The following is a 20,277-nucleotide window of genomic DNA, read 5'->3' as shown; positions in this document are numbered from 1 at the left end:
TCGATCTATGATGAACTCTTGCCGAGTCAACTGAGTCATGAGATGTAGGGTCCTTTTTAAAATGATGGATGTCAACTTTAGCATTTGGATTCTTTCTTGGGACAAATATTTTTTTACAAGCAAGGATAAAGAGGTTTCCTTAATTAACTAATACAATTACACAAGTTGTTAAATGGGTAAATTCTCTGATGACTAATAATTTGATTTGAGGAAAACTCTTACATGACCGCCATATGAACAAGAACCACTGAGAACACACCAAATTATCACCAAATGGCGAGACCATATCACCTGTTAAAGTAGCACAAACAATTACAACAAAACTAAATTAATCTTAATTAAAAAAGAACGAATCCGCCAATTAGCTTCATCTTCATAGTGAGTGTGAAACTGACAGCGTCAATGACATAACTATATGCCTACATTCATATAAGATGAACAATTGATGGTCAAGATTTATTTGGTGATGCCAAGATGGATAAATGATGTGTTGCCTTCGTTTTGAGCAAGACCAAGTCAAGTATGTAACTTGGAAGATCAAACAAAGACTTTTGGGGCATTTTTCGTCTCAAAAATGGTCATATACTTTACTTTGATCTACGGGGTAGTCGAAAGCAACCTTTCCTAAAATCAAAGACATAAATAAAATGATTGAATGTATTTGACTGGGAAAAACTTACGCAAGGGAAATGGTAAGGAGACTCTCTCAACGAGATTGTTTATGGAACATATGTCACCTCACAATTCGACATTGTTGGAGAACAATTCAGAAATAAACAAAATAACAGAAATTCTATTATTTTATTAACTAAAATATACTTGCTGTGCAGAATGAAAATTATACAATAAATACAGAAATTAATGTTACTAACTTGATTGCAGAAGGTAGACGTTAGCGTAAAAGCTATGTCCTTCGAACAGTATTTTCGTCCCACTCCTGTGCTTGTGGTTCTACAACGTCTACTCGATTAGGATTCGACTACCTAATTCTACAATCCGCACTGGATTCTAGAACTCTAGCGAATTTGTTTTTTGTGTGTTTACTCTCTAGAAATTCGTACATACGTCTACTCGACCAGGATTCAACTACCTAATTCTACAATCCGCACTGGATTCTAGAACTCTAGTGAATTTTTTTTTTGTGTATTTACTCTCTAGAAATTCGTACAGAAGAAAGGAACAAGAAAGGATGATCCATTTGGAAACTGTGATTACAGATATATAGGTTATTTCACACCCTTTCAAATACCTGTTCAGTGTATTTGAAGGTAAACAACTCTTTCTAAGAGCTATGTCTTTTAATCAAAACGTTTTTAATTAATAAATTAATTAAAGACTTAATCCGAAAATTAAAATTAATGAATCAGATTAATTTTAAATTCTAAGGCCCAAGGCCCTTGTCTTGATTAATTAATATTAATTGTATTTAGGCTATATTATACAAGCCTAATCCACACAACCATAAGGTCCAAGCCTTCAATCCATTTTCAAATGGCCCATGTTGTAATTACTAAACTAAAACATTAAATCTATATAAAGGCCCTTGGGAATTTTGTTTTCCCCAATGTGGGACAAGAGTCTCAAAACTTCTAACAGACATAATATTTTATAATATTAGCACGAAAATTAATGTTAAACTGTGAGATGACAAAAAATTCATAAAAAGTCTAACTTTTGAGATAGTCTCCTTAGAATTTACACAATATATATTTGTAACTTATGTCGTAAGAATGTTCCCCTTACATTGGGAAGAGTAAGGGAGGAAGACTTGTAGCATTGCTACTCTTTCATGGGCTTATAAGTTGAGTTATGTATTCCTTTATCGTCAATTGATTTTATAGTGGAACCTCAACTTTCTTCACACTTCCCATATTGACAATTAGTTTATGGTAGAATCTCAACTTCTTTCATGGTATCGTGGAGCCTCAACTTTCATCATACTCCTCATATTACAAATTGATTTATGATGAAATCTCAACTTTCTTCGATTTGAAATTCGCTCATGTATGAGATAAATTACACATTCTTAATTGATCTGAGATTATTCATTAAAATATGTTGACTACTTTTTAGATTAATTCCATATGTGTTGGTAAAATGTACAGTGTTGGTAAAATGTACTGAATGTTACTAATATCTTACCAACCCATTCGTGATAACAATCTACTAAAAAATTAATGGAAATTATTTCTATATTATTATTCGATATGCTACTGTATCCATGATTTATTTAGAGTGATAATTGTCACTTTCTATGCAATATTAATAGACAATTAACATGATGCTGAAACTTTTGTCATATTGTAATTATGAAAAGCTTTTTTTTTTTTTTTTTCTTCTTTCATATATGTTGTGTTACTTGTGTATAAAAAAGGCAACCTTACTAGATACACTAGAATTTCTATGAATTTATTTTGTTCACACACAAAAAAAAAAAAAATTGAAAAAAAAGAAAAAAGGGCAACCTTGAGTCAATAAAGTTTTTCACCTTGCAAGAATCGGGAGAAACGTCTATCATACACAGTCTTATTCTTACTTTGCAAAAAGTCTTATTTTCACAACTTGAACTAGTAACTTTTCGGTCACAAATGAGCAACATTTTTGTTGCATCAAAATTACGTTACTTGTGTATAGATTGTGCAAGGTCTTAAAGATTGTGCAAGACTGGCAATTTTCTAGTCCGAAAAACAAAGAAGCTTACAGCAGCATACACATAAAGCAAGTTGTATGGTCAACATCGGGCGGGATCCTGCTGGAGTCTAAAATTGTGGTCAAGATTTAAACAAGTAGCAGCAGCTAAATTGCATTTACATCCTCAGATTTGGCAAGAATTGAATCTGCATCTGAATTATCAGGCTTGCGTTGCAGGCTCGCTCTTGCAAGTGAACCAACATTTGATGTCGCTACGTGCCATATTACACAGCCACTATGCATGCTTGAAATACATATCACATCCAATTAGCAAAATGTTGAGCAGGAATGCCAATGAGCAGTTAATACAATCTTTCGACTATCGGAGTTATACGATTTAGACATACAGAGTCATACTTGTCAGAATCATACGGCAAACACCTTTGAAATGCCTAATCATTACGATCCCTAGTGCTCTTGTGTCTCTTGTGTTATGAAATAGTGGAACAGATGATTCGGGAAGAGTTGATAAGCTCTCGGCAGCACTCTACTAGTTCCACAAGAATAATGATGCATCAGATCGCTGCGAAGTGCACAAATACCGGCAGAGTTGGTCAATAAGCAAGCGGACTAATTCCAGCTTTAATGAGCATTGCCGTTATCATTAAGCTACTGCCAAAAGAACAGGAGACAAGGAACGGACAGATGTTATTCAAGATTAACACAGCTATATGTTAGCCGTTTAACAAAAGTGCTATCTGCTGCACAAGTAATCCTAACCATACTGCGGACAATCTTCTTTTAAAACACAAGAATTAAGAACGACAAAGGGCATACCTATTTTGAGTTCGTTTTGGCTATTCAAATTTGACATGAGCTCTTCCAATTCATCAACTATGGCAGAATAACAGAAAATATATTGCTCCTAATAAATCACAAGTTCAAGAGAGTTAGAACAATTGTTTTAGTAAAGTTGGCACACATAGTGACAGAAAACAGTAACCTAAAATATTATTCTTTACAACAAAACAAACCAGTATTCTGAAATATCAGTGACATTTGCTATCAAATTTTATGAATTAAAATTTCCAATAAGATCTAAATGTTATAATTCTGACTCTCTGGATCTTGCTCTTTGACGTATCAGGCGGCAATTGACTAAACTTAGCAAATTAGAAAAGAACTAGAAACAAACAAGATTTATATTGGTTCGGCAGAACTTGTGCCTACATTCAGCTGTGATTTCCCTGAGTAGAGAAACCATGGCTTCTTTGATTAATAATAGAGTTGCAGTACTTTTGCAAAACCCTAGAACTAATCACCCTTTATCCCTCTCAGCTGTCTCTAGCTTTTCTCTATGTTTCCCTAGCCTTGCCGCACCCTATTTATACATATAGGGTGTGGTTTATAGCATGTGCATTATGATTATTTTACTATCTTCAGTTTTGTCTGCAATTTAGTCCAAGGGGAGTTTCCAATTTGCATTACTGCAAGATAGGAACTGGGTAATTCATATAATTATCAAATACCTACTTGGCATCTAGTTCAGTTTTCGACAGTGTTCTATTCTACTCTCAAAGCTGCCAAAAATAATAATAATTGCATGCAGTGAATGGCGCAACGAAATGTAATTGGTAATCGTTTGGCAGTTCTGGTATAAGCCTTAAAAAGAATAATTAACAGTGGATATTTAGACAAATGAGGAAGAAGTTACCAGTGTCTGGACCATTCCAATTCGCTGAGACCTAAATGTGGTTATTGTATCAACAAGATTTAAAGCAGACATGTCCCCAGCAAGAATTCTTTGTACTGCATTATGAATTGTGCAGTATGTTCCAGTTCTCCCAATACCTGCACTGAGTAAGATAGTGAAGGTGTCAGGAAAACATGCACATATAAATTACCAAGCATCACCCGTACATGCAAGTCATAAAAGTGAGTTTAACCTGCAATGCACCACAATTGGGCCAAGGTTTGGTGGTACTTGATATATTCTTTTCAAGATTTCACGAACCACAAATGTGTTCTTTGGAACTCCATGGTCAGGCCATTCAGGATACTGAATATGCAAAACAGACATGGGTGGTTCTTCGGACTGCAGCATAACAATAAACAAATAGAATGTGAGGAAATACCACTCCAATCTATGCACAATGGTGGTCATAATTCCAACAAACCATTCAATTAAAATATGAGGGAATACAAAATCCAATCTTTTCATAAAACATTTGAACAAGAAAAAGGCACATTTAAAGGAATATGGACCAGAACCCAAAAATTGAGTTTTATTTTCTTTTTCTAATGTTCAAATGGCAATTTCGGGACCAAAATGTGAAGTAATGGACAGGCATATAAAAATAACATCTAACGGGGGGAACAACAAATAGAACCTCAAAACCGAACTTAAGACAACTAAACACCATATAAATATCAAATTACAGAACTAAGGCCCATAATAAGTGCTTTTTCAACATTCAGAATTTCAGATCCAGCAAATATTGGAATCATATTACCACGAATGACTCCAAAAACAGGTAAACTCACACAAAACAAAATAAAAACCCCACAACAAAAGACATAAACAAAGATGCACACTATCGATTATCGAGAATGCACGTCATGGGGTTACGTAGCATGCTCCAAGACATCTGTGCCTCAAGGTGATGCAACAGAAACACCAGAGTATTTGGCATATGCTCACACCTTTATGCTGAAGGATATGCTTCAACCTTCAGGGGTATCGTAGCATCGAATTTGAATTACATATAACAGAAACCCAATTCCTCGATCATTCCCGGCCTAACAGCATTCTCCTTCTTTGTGTTCCCTCATTAATGGCCATCTACTGTTTTCGGCAAGAATTTTCCTTTGATGTGGCCAGAAAACAACGGAGATAGGAACAATGTTCAACGAAGAAGATTATAGTACAGAAACCCTAACTGTCCTACAGCCATTGTCATGACTCATGCATCAACTTCAACTCAATCAAGTCAACTAAAGGTCTTGTTCAGAAACAAAGTTTGGGATTGCCAACAAACTATGGAAAAGGAAAACGCCTCATACCTCCAAAGTCGTTCCTAATCCGTAAAACGTGCATCAAAACAGTCCAAACAGAATTGTTTCGTCTTGAGAGTGAAATAATATAGAAAATCTGTTCAGAGACCAGTCTATTTGGGAGACTGCTATTAGCGCATTGCTCAAGATCCCAATTCACGCAATAACTATTAACATTAGATTGACTCTTTGACTAACTCTTCAATGAAGTTTAACAGACAATGAGTCTTAAATGACATTTTGCCATTTGATTACCTCCTACCAAATGAAACCCTCATTACTATTCAGAAATGACTGCATTATTATATTCCTGATGTATCAAAATGCTCCCCAAGTAATCAAACTTTTTAAAGACCCTAGCAAAATCTATCGCTCCTGTCCCCAAATTCTATTAAAACAAATAGGATAACTGATATAGCATGAGTCTTAATTATGTTCTTTAAATTGGCTTAACAACCATTTGTATCCTGGACAAGAATGAAAATCATGTGATGCCTTACCTCTTTGGAGTTAACCTCCAAAAGGCGCAACACTAATGAAGTGTCAGTAGTTCTTAGCCACTTGGTGCTTATGCATATGTTACCGAATTCCCTAGGGCCATCTTCAGCCTGAAAATAATCTCCACATTTAACCATCTGCACATACATGGGAAAAAGGTTAAGAATTCAGGAGAAAATAATACTTGTAAATTTATTTGTTCACGTAATTTCAAAATGAAGTTGTCACTCAAAACCCATAAGCATGAAAGGGCAAACTAACTCCAGTAGCATTATTTTGTTAAGAAGAATATATCATATGGATTAACAAATAAGTAGGTAGCATCTCTCAAAAAAGGTCTGTACAATGTAGAACAAGCTTCTTATTGCATTTTTTCATGACAATAAAAGCCTCTTTAACTGTATATCTTCCGATGAGATGCCTGACAATGCAACTCAAGACAGGAAAGTACCGTGTAACAGTCAACTAAGCGAGTAAGCATGATGACCACCGGGCAGCGTTGCTCAAGTACCATCTCCCAGAAATCCTCATATGTGTGCGGAAGTGGACCTTGTGTTGCTATAAATCGAGAAATGCTTTCGGATGAACTAGTCTACAATTAACAGATTACTGAATATGAGTGGTCATTAATGTGTTACTAATATCATTTCAGATCACAATTCTCTCTTTCGGAAACATGAATGTAAATACCGCGATTAAGCTGGCGTTGATGTAGCCCCTCGCAGAAGGTCTGTAATCCTTACAGGAGTTGAGAACAACCCTATTTTTGTCAACTGAATCCAACAACAAAAACTCAAATCAAATTATCAACATTGTCAATTGTGTAAAAATTTAAAGAGAGCCCAGATTGAGGCATACATGGTACGACATCAGTGTATCGGTTTTTGCTGGAATTGACACTGTCAAGAGCCACAGTGCAGTTCCTCTTCATCTCAGATAATGTAATCCTCTTGGCCTAATAAGCATTCATGGCAGATGTTAATTATTAATTTTTTTGAGAGAAAATAAATAAATCAGGAGAAAAAGCAAAGACCTGTAGCTGAGCGAACTCCTGTTTGATATGGTCAGGCATCTGGAGCTTTTCTTTGAAGAGCTTGAGAGCCTGAGAGCAGTACTTGTACTGGTCGGGGGTGAGGGCGAGTTTCGGAGGCGGAGAATCGGCCGAGACTTTCAAAGAAGGGAGGGGTTTGGCTGCGGCGGAAGAGGCGGTGGCGGCCATCGCCGTGGATCTCCGGTGGCTGCGGGAGCGCCGGGAAGTGGAAGTGACGTTCCCCAGTTTTTGGGGTTTGGGTGGTACAGAATTTGATTGGGTAATTTTCTTGGAATTGCAATATTCTGTCCACAGTTGCGATTTGGTTGAAATCAGAGGGCGTTGGTTTGGTTCGATATATTTCTGGGTACACCCCGACCCGAATATTTACCTGGATACCGAAATCGAGGGTATGCAATGCAACCAACCAATACGCGTAAAAGGTACGAATAAATCAAAACTTAAAACTAACTTCATGAACATTGTGATCTTGTTCTTTTCACTTTTAGTTAAGCTTTTAAAGATGAAAACTGGACAAGAGCATTGGATGAAGAGAGTGTGTGAAAAATCATACGTTACACGGGAAATATGTGATTGGATTAGAATGGGTCCACAAAGAAGATGACTCGGCACAGGGCACCACTGGTGCTAGGGATGGGCAAAATATCCATGAATTTAGGTAACCACAATTACCCGCTTATTTAAAGTTCACAGTTACGGTTATGGGTAACCGTTTAAACGGTTATAGTATAACTATTTATCCGTGAAATTTAAATGAACGGTTATAGGTATTATCTACGATTATAATGAGCATTACCCGCGGTTATACAGGTATACATTTATTCATTTAATTTAATTTATATATATATATATATATATATATAATTATAAAAAAATTATCGCAAGTGTTCGAAATTATTAAAAAAAAGACTTGATAGCGTAAATTTTTTTTTTCCAAATTTACCCCTGACATAACCTACAATTACTCAGGAACTTTGAACACACAGACACGCACACACATACACAAAACAACAAAAATAAAATAATTAAAAAAAAAGTAACTGACAATGGTGGGTGTGGAAAATGAGGCAACACCAAAAGCCCCATATGCGACAGAAAAAGGCAAAGACAGTGAACGGGCTTGATTAGGTTCGGTCAGGGGTAAATTTGGAAAAAAAACATTTACTGTTAGTTGGGCTTTTAATTCAATCCGTGATTTTTTTTTTATATGGCTTTTAATACATCAAAACATTTATTTTGGAACTTTGAATCATCTCGTATTCAAGATAATAACTACTTTTTGTTTTTAGAAACTTTACTTTGTAATCATATGGATTATAATTAAAGACTTGCTTGGGTGTAGCGTTCGTAAACTATTATTTCAATTTATTGGAATTGTATGAAGACTTAAATGATTAAAATAAGGAAATGCATGCTAAAATATACTTATAACGGTGTTTAATTGTCAAAAAATGAAAATTATGACAATTTTTTTTTTGTAATTTTCAAATTGTTAAACAAAAACATATAGATGGGTGAAAAAGGGGTAAATGAGTATAAAAAAGGATAAACGGGTTCAAAAACGGGTTCAAAAACGGGTAAACGGGTAAATGATTATTGTTAAATGGGTACACAATTATGGGTATAGATAACCGTTTATAAATGATTATAGTTATGAGTGTAACCATTTATGTACTTACCCAACGGGTAAACGGTTATGCAGGTATGAACATAAACGGTTATTGGTAAATAACCACGGTTATCCGCCCGTCATAACCGTTGCCCATCCCTAATTGGTGCAAATGACTTTGTTCGGTTCGGTTCGATTCTAAGTGATTTCAATAAAATCAAGTCAAATTGAATCTTAAGTGCTAGTTGGCTCGATCATGCTTTTTATGTCAAATCAAATCAAACTAAAACGCACCACCAACCATTAAAAGAGGGGATTTTCGCTTGATCTTCTTAGCGATGATTTCAAAGATCTCAAATCATATTCGTTCATCGTACATCGTATGGTTAGTTTTTGTCAGGTATTGTTTATATTCAATTTTAAATAAAAAAATTTACAATGATTTCTGATCGCACGATGTACAATGAACATATGTAATTGAATGATCTCTGAAATCCTCACAAAGAGGATCCAACGATGATCCTGCTAAAACCCTTAATAATAGGGACAATGATGTGTCACACCACTACGTAGTACCATGTGGGGTTGCACCAGTAGTTGTTCTTCTATGTTACAAGATATTTTTTAGTGTACTAAAAACACGAACGGAATAACACATGTAATTGTACCATTGAAGCAAAGTTTTCTTTAAAGTGTTTCTTCCCATTGTATGAGGACATGTGATATTCTCTCCCGTGTTCTGGCACATTAAGAATCCTTCCTGTGTCACGGTCTTAAGGAAAAACGGTGCAATTCGATAAAAAAAAAAAAAAAAAAAAAAAAAAAGTGCAATATCACAAAACCCTCCTTAAACCCTCACCAAACGGAAGAGCGAGGAACCAAATGTCTCCAATATACATCGCCGTCCGCCGCTCTCTCCCAAAATCATATTCTCAGTCCTCCCACCACCGCCACACCCTCCACAGAACCTTCTTCGTCGACGCCACCACCACAAAATGGGTCCGAGACCGAGGCCTCGACCACGCCGTCGAGAGGGAGAAGAACCTCAGGCCACTGATCAACATCAAGAACTTCATCAAATCAGAGCCGTCCAAGTCCCTCCCCATTTCCATCATCGCTCAAAACAGAGAATCTCTCATGATACCCACCCGCTCCATCGAATTTATCCGCAAATACCCTTCGATTTTCGAGGAATTTCTCCCCGGCGGCGTTGCAGTCCACCCCCATGTCCGGCTCACCGCCCAAGTGCTGGATCTCGACACTGAAGAAGAGCTCATGTACCAGAGCGAGAGCTACAAGCAGGACGTCGCTGACCGGCTTTTGAAGCTCCTAATGCTGGTAAGAACCAATAAACTGCCCCTAAATGTGATTGATCGCTTGAAATGGGATCTGGGTCTTCCTCATGATTTTGAGAGAACCTTAGTCCCTGAGTATCCGGACTATTTTAATGTCGTAGCTCGCAAAAGTTCGCCTTCTGGGTCCGAAAGTTTGCGGGATTTGGAGTTGGTGTATTGGAAAAATGAATTCGCAAGTTCGGTAATACAGAAGAAAGCTTTAGCTATGGAGAAGAAGGCTTCTGCTAGGAAGAAGAAGGCAATGAGTGGGGATTCTGCTTCAAGGGAGGAAAATCAAATTGTTTTTCCTATGGAGTTTTCGAGAGGTTTTGAGGTGGATAAGAAGTTCAAGAAGTGGATTGATGAGTGGCAGCAGTTGCCTTATGTATCTCCATATGAAAATGCAGCTCACCTTTCTTCAAAGAGTGACGAATCAGATAAGTGGGCGGTCGCGGTTCTGCACGAGCTTCTGCATATTTTGGTTCCGAAGAAGACGGACAGGGAGAATATCCTGTGTCTTGGAGAACATTTAGGTCTTCGGTCGAGGTTTAAGCAAGCATTACACAATCACCCAGGTATATTTTATTTGTCAAACAAGATAGGAACTTATACTATTGTTTTGAGAGAGGGGTATAAGAGGGGTGTGATTGTTGAAGATCATCCATTAACGAATATGAGAAGCCAGTATATTCACCTTATGAACACGGTAAAGGAAGATGGTAAAACGATCAGCGTGCCAGGTAAAAGTACTCAAGAAAACAAGAAGGTAATTCATGCCAAAGGAAAAGATGAAGAGGAAGAGGATGATGAAACTGAGGACCAGCAGGAAGGGGAGTTGTGTGATTCATCTGATGATGAAGTTGAGTCTGATGATGTTGACGATGATAGTGATGAAGAAGATGAAGATCAGAGTGAGACAACCGTTCAACAAAATGCTATCAATAACAGAGGACGAAGAGGTAGGAAGTCTAATTTTGATGGGAAAGCACCTTTCAGAAATGCTGAAAGAGGTAGGTTGGACGGCAGAAGAGCTAGGAAATCTGATTATGATATGAAAGAACCTTCCAGAAATGCTGAACGAGGAAGGTCAGATGGAAGAAGATCTAGGAACTCTGATTTTGATGGGACAGCACCTTTCAGAAATGCTGAAAGAGGAAGGTCGGATGGAAGAAGAGCTAGGAAGTCGGATTTTGATGGGACAGCACCTTCCAGAAATGCTGAAAGAGGAAGGTCGGATGGAAGAAGACCTAGAAGATCTGATTTTGACGTGAAAGAACCTTCCAGAAACTCCGAAAGGGGTAGGGATGGTAGACAACACCCTGGTAAGAGCGGAGATGGGGTCTATTTGGAAACTTCTAGAGGAACACAAACTCATTTGAGGCATGATATCCATCAGAATGCAAGAGGAAGATCAAATTTATCTCGAAGCAAGGGGAGGTCATTACCAGAGAAGAACACTAGTGCTTAGAGAAGATTCAGCTAATTTTTCTGCTACGACATTTTGATAGGTTTGTATCAAGTTCTAAATCTTCCTTGTAATGAGCTTCGAAATTTATAATTACCTTGACTTGCTTAATGATTTTGTGATTGATTATAACTTTGCACTTGGAAGCACATGAAGACTAAAGGAATAGCTAATGGATAATAACTTAATGGTTTTAGTTATCTATATTGATTGTGCGTAGAAGAAAATGGCTAAAAGTAATTGAGAAAAAGATTAGTGACATAAGACATTGTCGCTTAGTACAAAATTTGGTTAGGGAAAGAGTGTAAACTCTTCAAAATATCGATCAATATCTCTGAGTCTGTTAGCTTTGATGCTGTGGTTGGAACTCTGCAATAGAGTACTTCCATGTTGCTGACAGTAAGAGTTAAAAGTTCTTTGGGAGCTTGGCATGACTAGACCACATACGCTTTGTTGATCTGAAATTACATTATCATTTGTTGGATCTTTGGATTTTCCATCATAAATAAATAAACTTGTATCGATTAAAATAGAAAGAAAGAAAAGGAAGAGGCATGATAAATGTCTTCAAGCAAGGAACTTACAAATTAGTTTCATCTTTATATTTTGTTTTCCTTTTTCATTTGCCATACAGGATGAAGTTTCATCAAAATCCAAAAGGCCTTTTTACATATTTCCCAGCACAAGCATTGCATTCCTAGTGTTCCCATTATGCATGCCTCTATTTTAGCTCTCCTTTTGATGAGACAACGGGTTCACAACTTGTGGATCTATTGGGCATGGTAGGATGGCTTTCCAACTTTTATACCTCTCTTAATGAGTTCCCTTTTTTCTGGCTAGTTATTTCTGTTTTCTTGTTTATCGTTTTATTCCCCTTCATTTCTTAAGATCCAGTTGTACTGTCGTTGTAAAAGTTGATATTCATAATTTCATACGGGAAAGTGTTTTCCCCAAAACACTTTTATTGAGGAAAACCTTGATCCTAAAATCCCACCTCAACAATTTAAAAGTACATGCAAAGTAAACTGTGGTCAAACAGTTTTTACAGTTTGATGATGGAGAAAGTAGAGGGTATATTGTAGAGTGGAAGAGATTTCAAGAGGTGGAAGTTTATTCTCGATACCAGCAGTTTTAAGTATCTTGCTGATTTATTATCTTCCTTATTCCAAGGAAAGGGGCATGTGAGCTGGAATATTGAATGAGAAATGTTTTGTGGGGAAGGCCATATCAGTAGTAAAGGTAATGCAGAATGGACTAGGGTTGTTTTTATCTAGGGCTGCTACTTATTCTGTTTTTGTTTTCGTTAGTTTACTCTTTACCTATTACCTCCCAATTTTTTATCATGTTCAGTGTCCTGTTTCAAGAAAGATGAGGTCCTTATAAATACTTACGTTCTTATTCAGGAAGACAGACTCAAATGTTTGAATAAACAGATTTTTCTCCCTGAGTATCTTCTTTCTGTGTCTTCCCTTCTATCTCAATCCTCACTCCTCAGGGCATGTTTCCATACCCAAAACCAATAGGACCCACCTATTCTAGTTAGTAAACACACGAATACGAATGGTATCCATTCCTTGTAAGCAAACATACCCTAATTTCTGTTACAGATTATCAGTTTGTTTTTCTATTCTTCTCATGTAGTCTACCTATTTCTCCCGCTCATCTATTTCACTTCACTTGAACCCTACTTATGCTTCCCTTCAAATCCACCCCAGGTGCCATAGTCTTGTTACTGGTTTTACATCAGAGGGTTCTTAGAGAAAGACATTTTCCAATGCTATAGTCCCTTTTCTTCTTGCTGTCAGGCTATGGGGAAAGGTTATGTTTGGGAGAAAAGTTGGGTAATCAACTTTATTTGTTTAGTGTAGTCATTTATAAAGATCTCCGCCTTTCATGCCATGCCTATTGCTATATTGTCAATCTGCTAGTTTCTTCCTTTGAGCTGGATTTTGGCTTTCAAAGAAACATAAATGAATCTGCAATTGGGGAACTCACTCCTCTGCTGTCTTTGTAAGAGAATGCCTGAATAGTATCAGATAGCAGTTATAATCTTCTGGGGTTTTGTTTGTGCAAATCATATTTTAGAGTCACGTGACAGTTCTCCTTCCACTTTCCAACCCTGTCCTTTGATTTGGAAGGCTAAGGTAGTTCCTGAGGTATGAATTCTAGCTCGGGAAATTTGTCATGGTAGGGGTCGAAAATGCAGATTGTTTCTCTTCACTTCCCTATAACATTAAAGTTGTGGTTGAGGCCGGATAGAGAAGTTAAGTTCGAGTTAAGTGCTTCGAAGATATGTATAACGAAATTATAATACAGCACATATAATCCATAAAATTTTTGAGTAGTAGTTGTCATTGAAGTGAAATGCGTAAAGAGTTTCATTTGCTCTTTCTTGTCTTATTAGTTGGTGCACTGAAAAGTACATGCTTGTTATATTTTCTAGGAATCGCGAAGGACATGGGTTCGGTTCTGTCAGTGCGACTATATGGTGGTGAGCGATGACTTCAGTTTGCCGGCAGAAATTGTTCCAAGCAGGAGACTTTCTGCCCTCTAGTTGGTTGTTTTCGGAACAAAGCATCGTTCCTTCCCTACATTTCAACTCGTTTGCAGTTGTGTTAGCCGATCATTCTTCTTGCATGCGTAAGTACAGCAGCAAACTATATAGCCACTTTGCTGGCTGTTTTTGCGGGTTAGCGATTCACCAAAGACCTGGGAAATGACAAATCTTGGAAGGCTTTCTTATGTAGCTTGGTTTACATTAGTTATTGTGTTGTGCTCAAATTAAGATTACTTGATTAACAAACTTGTTCGTAAATTATCTGTTTAATATCTTTACACAAAATAGTGGAATTAAAAGAGCGAATGGTCTTGTTGATTTGGGGATAAAATATCATTTTCGTACATGTAAAATGTGGGCTTCATAACCACAACAACTTACCAAAGCGAAATATTATTACCACCCAAATCAATTGAACCGCGTTATGAAAATACACCTCATGTGCTAGGGGCGGGAGCAATTGAACTCGAGATTTTGGGTACAAAGGTAAATGCTGGTATTTCTTGACCCGTTGAGCTAGAAACCCCTCGCACATTCGTATTCAGTTACAATACTTACATGTAATTAATACAATATGGTGATTGTATTACATACGTATAGTCATATAAATTATATCTCAACTTTAGATGGTGAGTGTACTAATATAAATATTTCTAGATGTGAGTGTACTATTCAAAAAATTATGTATAAGTCACCCAAGAAAGTTACCCCAAAACACCATAAGTAATTGATAGGGGTGATTTTCAGTAGGATTGGATCAGAAACAAGCATTCGAATGCCAATCCAAAAAGGTTTCGGAACCAAATATTAGTTCTAACATCTAGAAATAAAAATATTAGTTTCAATTTCTGAATTTTAGATTACAGGAATTTTTTTTTAAATTTCGAAACATATTTCAAATCTCTTACGTTTTGCAAGACTTTGAAAAAATTGTAAACTTTTTATGTATCCAACGTTCAATTTTTATTTATTTTTTAAATTTTCACAATATTTGTAGACCGCTATATGTGTATGATATAAATAATATTAGGCAAGAATAAATAATATATATGATTATAATCTTCATATTTAAAATATAATAGTAGGGAGTTTTCCTCTCCACTCTCTCTCTCTCTCCTCTATTTGCACTTACCATTTCCAATTGCCATCCAAATTTTTTCGAAAATTTTTAAAATTGGAAATGTTCGGATTTAGAATTTGGAATTTTCAATCCATCTTGAACCGTAGTAATTGAACACCCACATATGCTTTTAAAAATCGAACTCTCCTCTCACATCATATAAGATCCTCAAAAATTATACTCCCATCATATTTATCGCGACGAACGAGTGAAGGCTCCACTCCATCTCCCCCCAAAGTGTAAATGGCTCATCTCCCATGCCCGATGAACTATTATTTGTTCCCCAAGTCTCTACTTTTGGCCAGGGCCTCCATGGAGAAGCTCTTTTATTCGCCCGTTGTATACGGCAACATGCACAACCATGTAAATCTTGTCTAGGATTGCTCCATTGTTTAGTGTCTGTAATCATACGTGAGAGATATTGTCCAAGAAACCAAACTCAAGAATTTCTCCATCTCGAGTTTTGAAAATTAGACACAAATAATACAGTTGCTATGGACCAAAAAAACCCTAAAAGTAGGACTGTAGGGCATATTTAAACTTGGCTGGACCCTGGCGGGCGAGTTGTCATGGCAAACTGCAATGCCCATCAAAACTCTAACTTTTAAAAATCCAACCAACCAAATAGTCAACATAAAAAATAAAATAAAAAACTGTTAAAACTACTAGAGCACAGTCAACAAAAGTAGAGTCTCCGACAAAGATCCCACACAAAACCTCTAAATAAAACCATCTCCACCGTTCATCATCAATAACCCTTTGCTTTCTTCGTCATCTTTCTCATGCCCTTGTCCTTCGTTTTTGCAGTCACCCATTTCTATCCCGGTCAGCATCTTTGCCTTCAAAGACTCTGCCTCCCAATCAGTCCTCGCCACCACAACATACAGAATGGACACAGCACACGCCACCTGAGCAGATAAAAGCCCAAACCAGAGCCCGCCAAACCCTACCTTGAGCCAGAAGGCAAGTCCGACCGCCACAGGGGTGCCCACGAAGTAGAACGACCCCAAATTAATGCGGGCACCCACAGCCGGGCGTGCTGTGCCACGTAGGATGCCACAGCCAGTGGTTTGGGGGCAGTTGCCTAACTCACAAAGCCCCATGATTGGCATGACTGATGCAACCAAGGCTTTGACGAGCTCGTCCTTGGTGAAGAGGCCTGCCCACCTCTCTCTTAAAATCACCGTCCACGTCACGTTGATGATGCCGATCACAAATGCACATCCCAATGCCACCATCGCTGCTAACTTCGCCTTGTATGGCTTCCCACAACCAAGCTCATTCCCTACCTGCAAACAGATATGCAGATTCAAACAACCATGTAAGAAGCAAAACGCTTGCGTAAGTGATTGTCAACCGTTGACAACAGTGGAACCCATAATATTTTATCAGCGGATGACAGTCACGCTCCCGTGCCCTAGCACGGCTCATATCGGCTCATATAAAAATGTCATTGTGAAATGTGAATATAAAGATTGTGCTTCCCACGCTCATTCCCAACTTGCAAAACATGGGTGCACATCACATTCAAACATATTTATAATAAGAAGCAAAACTATACTAACAGTCGTTCACACACACGTAACTGTTAGCTGTTGACGAAATTTCAAAGGCTCGAGTATGGATGTCATTATGAATATAAGATTGTGGTCGTTACTATACCACTAACAAAATCAACATTTTCAGATATTTTATGGGACCCAGAATCCCAGATATTGTTTGTAATGGGTAGTGTGAATGGTATACATCTAAGGGAAGAAATGGGGCTGCTGGTGCTGGATGGTCTCGCAGAAAGTGGAGGGAAGCTTTAACAAAAAAGGAGGCAATTGAATTGGGTAGCAAAACACAAGTACTTGCATGTCTTATACAAATTTTGTCATATCATATCGGATGTGTGACCTATCTGGTTCCATATAAGTGATGCAATCCCCTTCACAGATAATGACGGCATATCTTTCACAATAAAATAAGCGCTTATTAATTTCCACTTCAAAAAGTAGGAATATCTCTACTCGATATCTTATGTTTCGAAATATTTTATACTAAAAAATTCTCAGTGTTAAATCCTTTTGTATCTTTAAGTAAGAATTTAAGAATTAAAGTTCTAAAATATAAAATACTCTGAATCACCGTAAAAATCGGAGAATTTATTCTGCAAACAGTGAATTATACTTGTCTTGGCGTTTGGCAATGTTGCAAATATTATAATAAGAGCATCGAATCTTGTTTTAAGTGGGACCAATGAGACTGTTCACCCATAAAATGAGACTCGAACACGACAATAATCTAACTATACTAGATATACAAGTTCACATAAATCTTTGTTGCATATAAATTTAAACCAACTTTAGACTCTAAATAACTAATTTCAAGTATAAAAAAACAGCAGCTATAGCACTAGAATCCTCATTGTGTTAAATTACATGTATAGTAGGAGATGCAGATTCGAACTTGCGTTTGTCAAAAGAAAGGGATGATGAGACATATTTTAGCATTGAGGAAAGAAATCGATTATATTTAAAACTAGCTAGTACATTGAATAGAGAAATTTCGTTGAATTTGACCCACGAATGCTATAATTGGTGTTGGGAGGGCAAATCATGCATGTAGACTTCTCGGAAGTGCTAATAACTAGTCACTTAATTGACTTAAACCTAAGATTAATTTTGTCCTTTTTCTTCCTTCTCAGACCAAGTTGACCAAAAAGCAAGGGAAAAAACAGTATAGATATATGTGTGTAACTCAACTGGTTAACAATCTAAATCCTGTTATTCAGTATTACGGTTTGATGATATTCTTATTCACTTGAAAATGAAAGGTCTTAGGTTCGAATCTCGTGAATGGCGAATTCGATACCAAATTAAGTTTGCTTATTGTATGGTTTAGCCGAACTTCACCTTCCACTAGTGTAAAAATATCGATATACTTATTAAAAAAATAAAAAATAAAAACAAGGAAGGAAAGTTGGAAACTTACCCTGGCAGAAACACAGCCAGAAAGGGCCAAGGGGACAGTGTACATCATGCTAGTGGTCTGAATAAGAATCCCGGTGGCGGCCACCGCCATAGTGGGATTCGGCAGATATCCAGCCATGACAGTCACAATCTCATACCACCACCACTCCAAACATATCCCCAAGCAGCTCGGTACCGCCAGCTTCACCAACGGCCCAATCCCACTGCACAAATATCCAATCCCAGCTGTCCATCTCATCTCCATCTTCCTCCACCTCCACCACACGTACCCCGCCATCAGCACGGCCATGTTCAGGTTCGTCAGCACCGACGCCACCGCTACCCCTGGCACTCCCAGTCCCATCACCACCACCAAAACCACGTTCAGCGGCACGTGAAACGCCACAGCTATCATAGAGCAGTACATCATGGGCTTGGTCACTTTCTGCGACCTCAAAAAAACCCTCAGAGGCTGCAAAACCGTGTTTGTCAACAAGTCCGGGAGAGAATACAAACAGTAGGTGGCGGCCATTGCAGTGATGGCCTTGTCCTGTCCCATGAAAACCATGATGGGCTGGAGATTAATCCAGAGGAGGCTGATGGGGATTACGGCCAGGAGTAGGATTAAAACCATGCGCTGGAGGGAGAGGGAGAGGAGGTCATAGTTCTTGTTGCCGTATGCTTGGCTGCAAACAGGTTCAAGGCCGGATGCTAGTCCCATCAGGACAGAGTATCCGGTGATGTTGGTGAAGCCGAGGGACAGTGCGCCACCGGCTAGCTCTAGACTTCCAAGCCTGCCAAGGAATAGGACTGACACCGCGGCTCGGATAAACACCAAACAGTTCATGGCCGTTATGGGAAACGCCATCCCCCATAGCTCTCTAAGCTCTTCCAACACCTGTAAAAAAATAAAAATAAAGTATATGTTTGAAGGCAGAGAGACAAAGTAATGGAAATTTGACGACATGGGTTGGTTAAACTAGTACCTGAGAAGCAGAAGGGAACTTGTGGGAGCAAATATCCGGGTCCTTATCTGCCATTTGTGTTTGCTGCGCAAGAAAATGGTGGTGTTTTTTTCTTCCTGAAAGAATCGTTTAAAAAACAGTTGGTAAACTAAAACCAAATGGAACCCAATAAAGATTTGGAGTTGTATCCTTTACTTGGTAAATCAAATGGAGAAATAAACAGAAAAGAAAGCAAAAGATTGGAGAAAAATTAAAGGAAAAACTCACTTTTGGTTAGCTTGTATAATCTGTGTTTGCAGAAAACAGAAAGAGGAAGTATAGAGTGAGGGAGAAGAAAAGTAGAAGGCTTAAAATGCAGAGACAAGAAAGAACGAGAGAAATAACGAGAGAGAGAGAGAGAGAGAGAGAGAGAGAGAGAGAGTTGGGGAATGGGGTTACTTTTATTCGTCGATATGAAAGGTGAGGAAGCAGAAGAAGCACGCAGGGCTACTGGCGGATATAGAGTGAGAGTGTATATATAGACTGTCTGGGTGTGGGTGGGGTTTTAAATTTCGAGGCAGATGAGGGGAGGAGAGAGAAAGACAAGGGAAAGGAACGTTTTCTATTGTTTGGGAGGCGGAAGCAGAGAGAGAAGGCATTTTTAAGCTTTTCGTTATAACTATTGCTGCAGAAAAAGAAAACTTTCAGTAAAGAGAAAGCTACAGATTTGAAGATGAGAGAGGGAGGGAGACGTTTGGAAAGACCAAGGGTCGGTTAGATTTTCAAACAAACAATATAAATGAGTATAAGTAATTCTCACTTTATTACTTTCATGTATCATCAAATTTGCACTTTATTACTCTTAATTTTTTTTATTTTTTATCAAATGCTACTTTTATTTTTGGCTTAAATGTCAAAATGGTCCTTATGTTTTACTCATTGGGTAAATTTAGTTCATGTGTTTTCAATTTGGCCAATTTTGTTCTTGTGTTTATCTCCATTAGCCAATTAAGGACATTCCATCTAATTTATGATTTTTTTTTTATAAATAATTATATGT

The 20,277-nt window shown here is 37.6% G+C and overlaps 3 protein-coding genes across 5 annotated transcripts; 1 reads left to right on the top strand and 2 right to left on the bottom strand.

Moving 5' to 3' along the window:
• Window positions 1-2,753: 2,753 nt before the first annotated feature.
• On the bottom strand, window positions 2,754-7,739 carry LOC126587625 (protein-tyrosine-phosphatase PTP1-like). 2 transcript variants are annotated; one of them, XM_050252709.1, is made up of 9 exons: window positions 7,217-7,735; window positions 7,042-7,138; window positions 6,874-6,956; window positions 6,635-6,775; window positions 6,186-6,320; window positions 4,578-4,726; window positions 4,346-4,487; window positions 3,469-3,556; window positions 2,754-3,303 (listed from the first exon to the last, which is right to left on the bottom strand). In XM_050252709.1, the coding sequence occupies exons 1-9, from the start codon at window positions 7,400-7,402 to the stop codon at window positions 3,296-3,298; spliced, it is 1,029 nt and encodes a 342-aa protein (XP_050108666.1). In that variant the 5' UTR covers window positions 7,403-7,735; the 3' UTR covers window positions 2,754-3,295. The 2 variants fall into 2 exon arrangements, 1 of the variants encoding a protein (XP_050108666.1); XR_007611134.1 differs by lacking the exon at window positions 2,754-3,303 and having other exon boundaries at window positions 3,489-3,556; window positions 4,346-4,482; window positions 7,217-7,739.
• Window positions 7,740-9,571: 1,832 nt separating this feature from the next.
• On the top strand, window positions 9,572-14,530 carry LOC126587621 (protein WHAT'S THIS FACTOR 9, mitochondrial). 2 transcript variants are annotated; one of them, XM_050252705.1, is made up of 2 exons: window positions 9,572-11,263; window positions 11,336-11,753. In XM_050252705.1, the coding sequence occupies exons 1-2, from the start codon at window positions 9,726-9,728 to the stop codon at window positions 11,643-11,645; spliced, it is 1,848 nt and encodes a 615-aa protein (XP_050108662.1). In that variant the 5' UTR covers window positions 9,572-9,725; the 3' UTR covers window positions 11,646-11,753. The 2 variants fall into 2 exon arrangements, with proteins under 2 accessions (XP_050108662.1, XP_050108661.1); XM_050252704.1 differs by adding an exon at window positions 14,086-14,530 and having other exon boundaries at window positions 9,575-11,685.
• Window positions 14,531-15,921: 1,391 nt separating this feature from the next.
• LOC126587622 (protein DETOXIFICATION 54-like) lies at window positions 15,922-19,985 on the bottom strand. The gene is made up of 4 exons (XM_050252706.1): window positions 19,506-19,985; window positions 19,260-19,354; window positions 18,296-19,171; window positions 15,922-16,608 (listed from the first exon to the last, which is right to left on the bottom strand). The coding sequence occupies exons 2-4, from the start codon at window positions 19,311-19,313 to the stop codon at window positions 16,039-16,041; spliced, it is 1,500 nt and encodes a 499-aa protein (XP_050108663.1). The 5' UTR covers window positions 19,314-19,354; window positions 19,506-19,985; the 3' UTR covers window positions 15,922-16,038.
• Between the last annotated feature and the right edge of the window lie 292 nt (window positions 19,986-20,277).

This window comes from Malus sylvestris, chromosome 10, assembly GCF_916048215.2.
Source record: "Malus sylvestris chromosome 10, drMalSylv7.2, whole genome shotgun sequence".
NCBI classification, from domain to species: Eukaryota; Viridiplantae; Streptophyta; class Magnoliopsida; order Rosales; family Rosaceae; genus Malus; species Malus sylvestris.
Note: the sequence above shows the minus strand (reverse complement) of the source record. Positions and strands in the feature narration are given on the sequence as shown.

What these genes read in the sequence shown, in the direction of transcription:
- LOC126587625 (XM_050252709.1), bottom strand. Translation starts at nt 7,402, where the DNA reads ATGGCCGCCACCGCCTCTTCCGCCGCAGCCAAACCCCTCCCTTCTTTG. An exon ending in TCAACGCCAGCTTAATCGCG is followed by an intron (nt 6,776 to 6,873) that starts GTATTTACATTC and finishes TGTTAATTGTAG; the next exon opens with ACTAGTTCATCCGAAAGCAT. An exon ending in TTGGAATGGTCCAGACACTG is followed by an intron (nt 3,557 to 4,345) that starts GTAACTTCTTCC and finishes GTGATTTATTAG; the next exon opens with GAGCAATATATTTTCTGTTA.
- LOC126587621 (XM_050252704.1), top strand. Translation starts at nt 9,726, where the DNA reads ATGTCTCCAATATACATCGCCGTCCGCCGCTCTCTCCCAAAATCATAT.
- LOC126587622 (XM_050252706.1), bottom strand. Translation starts at nt 19,313, where the DNA reads ATGGCAGATAAGGACCCGGATATTTGCTCCCACAAGTTCCCTTCTGCT. An exon ending in AGTTCCCTTCTGCTTCTCAG is followed by an intron (nt 19,172 to 19,259) that starts GTACTAGTTTAA and finishes ATTTTTTTACAG; the next exon opens with GTGTTGGAAGAGCTTAGAGA. An exon ending in CTGGCTGTGTTTCTGCCAGG is followed by an intron (nt 16,609 to 18,295) that starts GTAAGTTTCCAA and finishes ATCTGTTTGCAG; the next exon opens with GTAGGGAATGAGCTTGGTTG.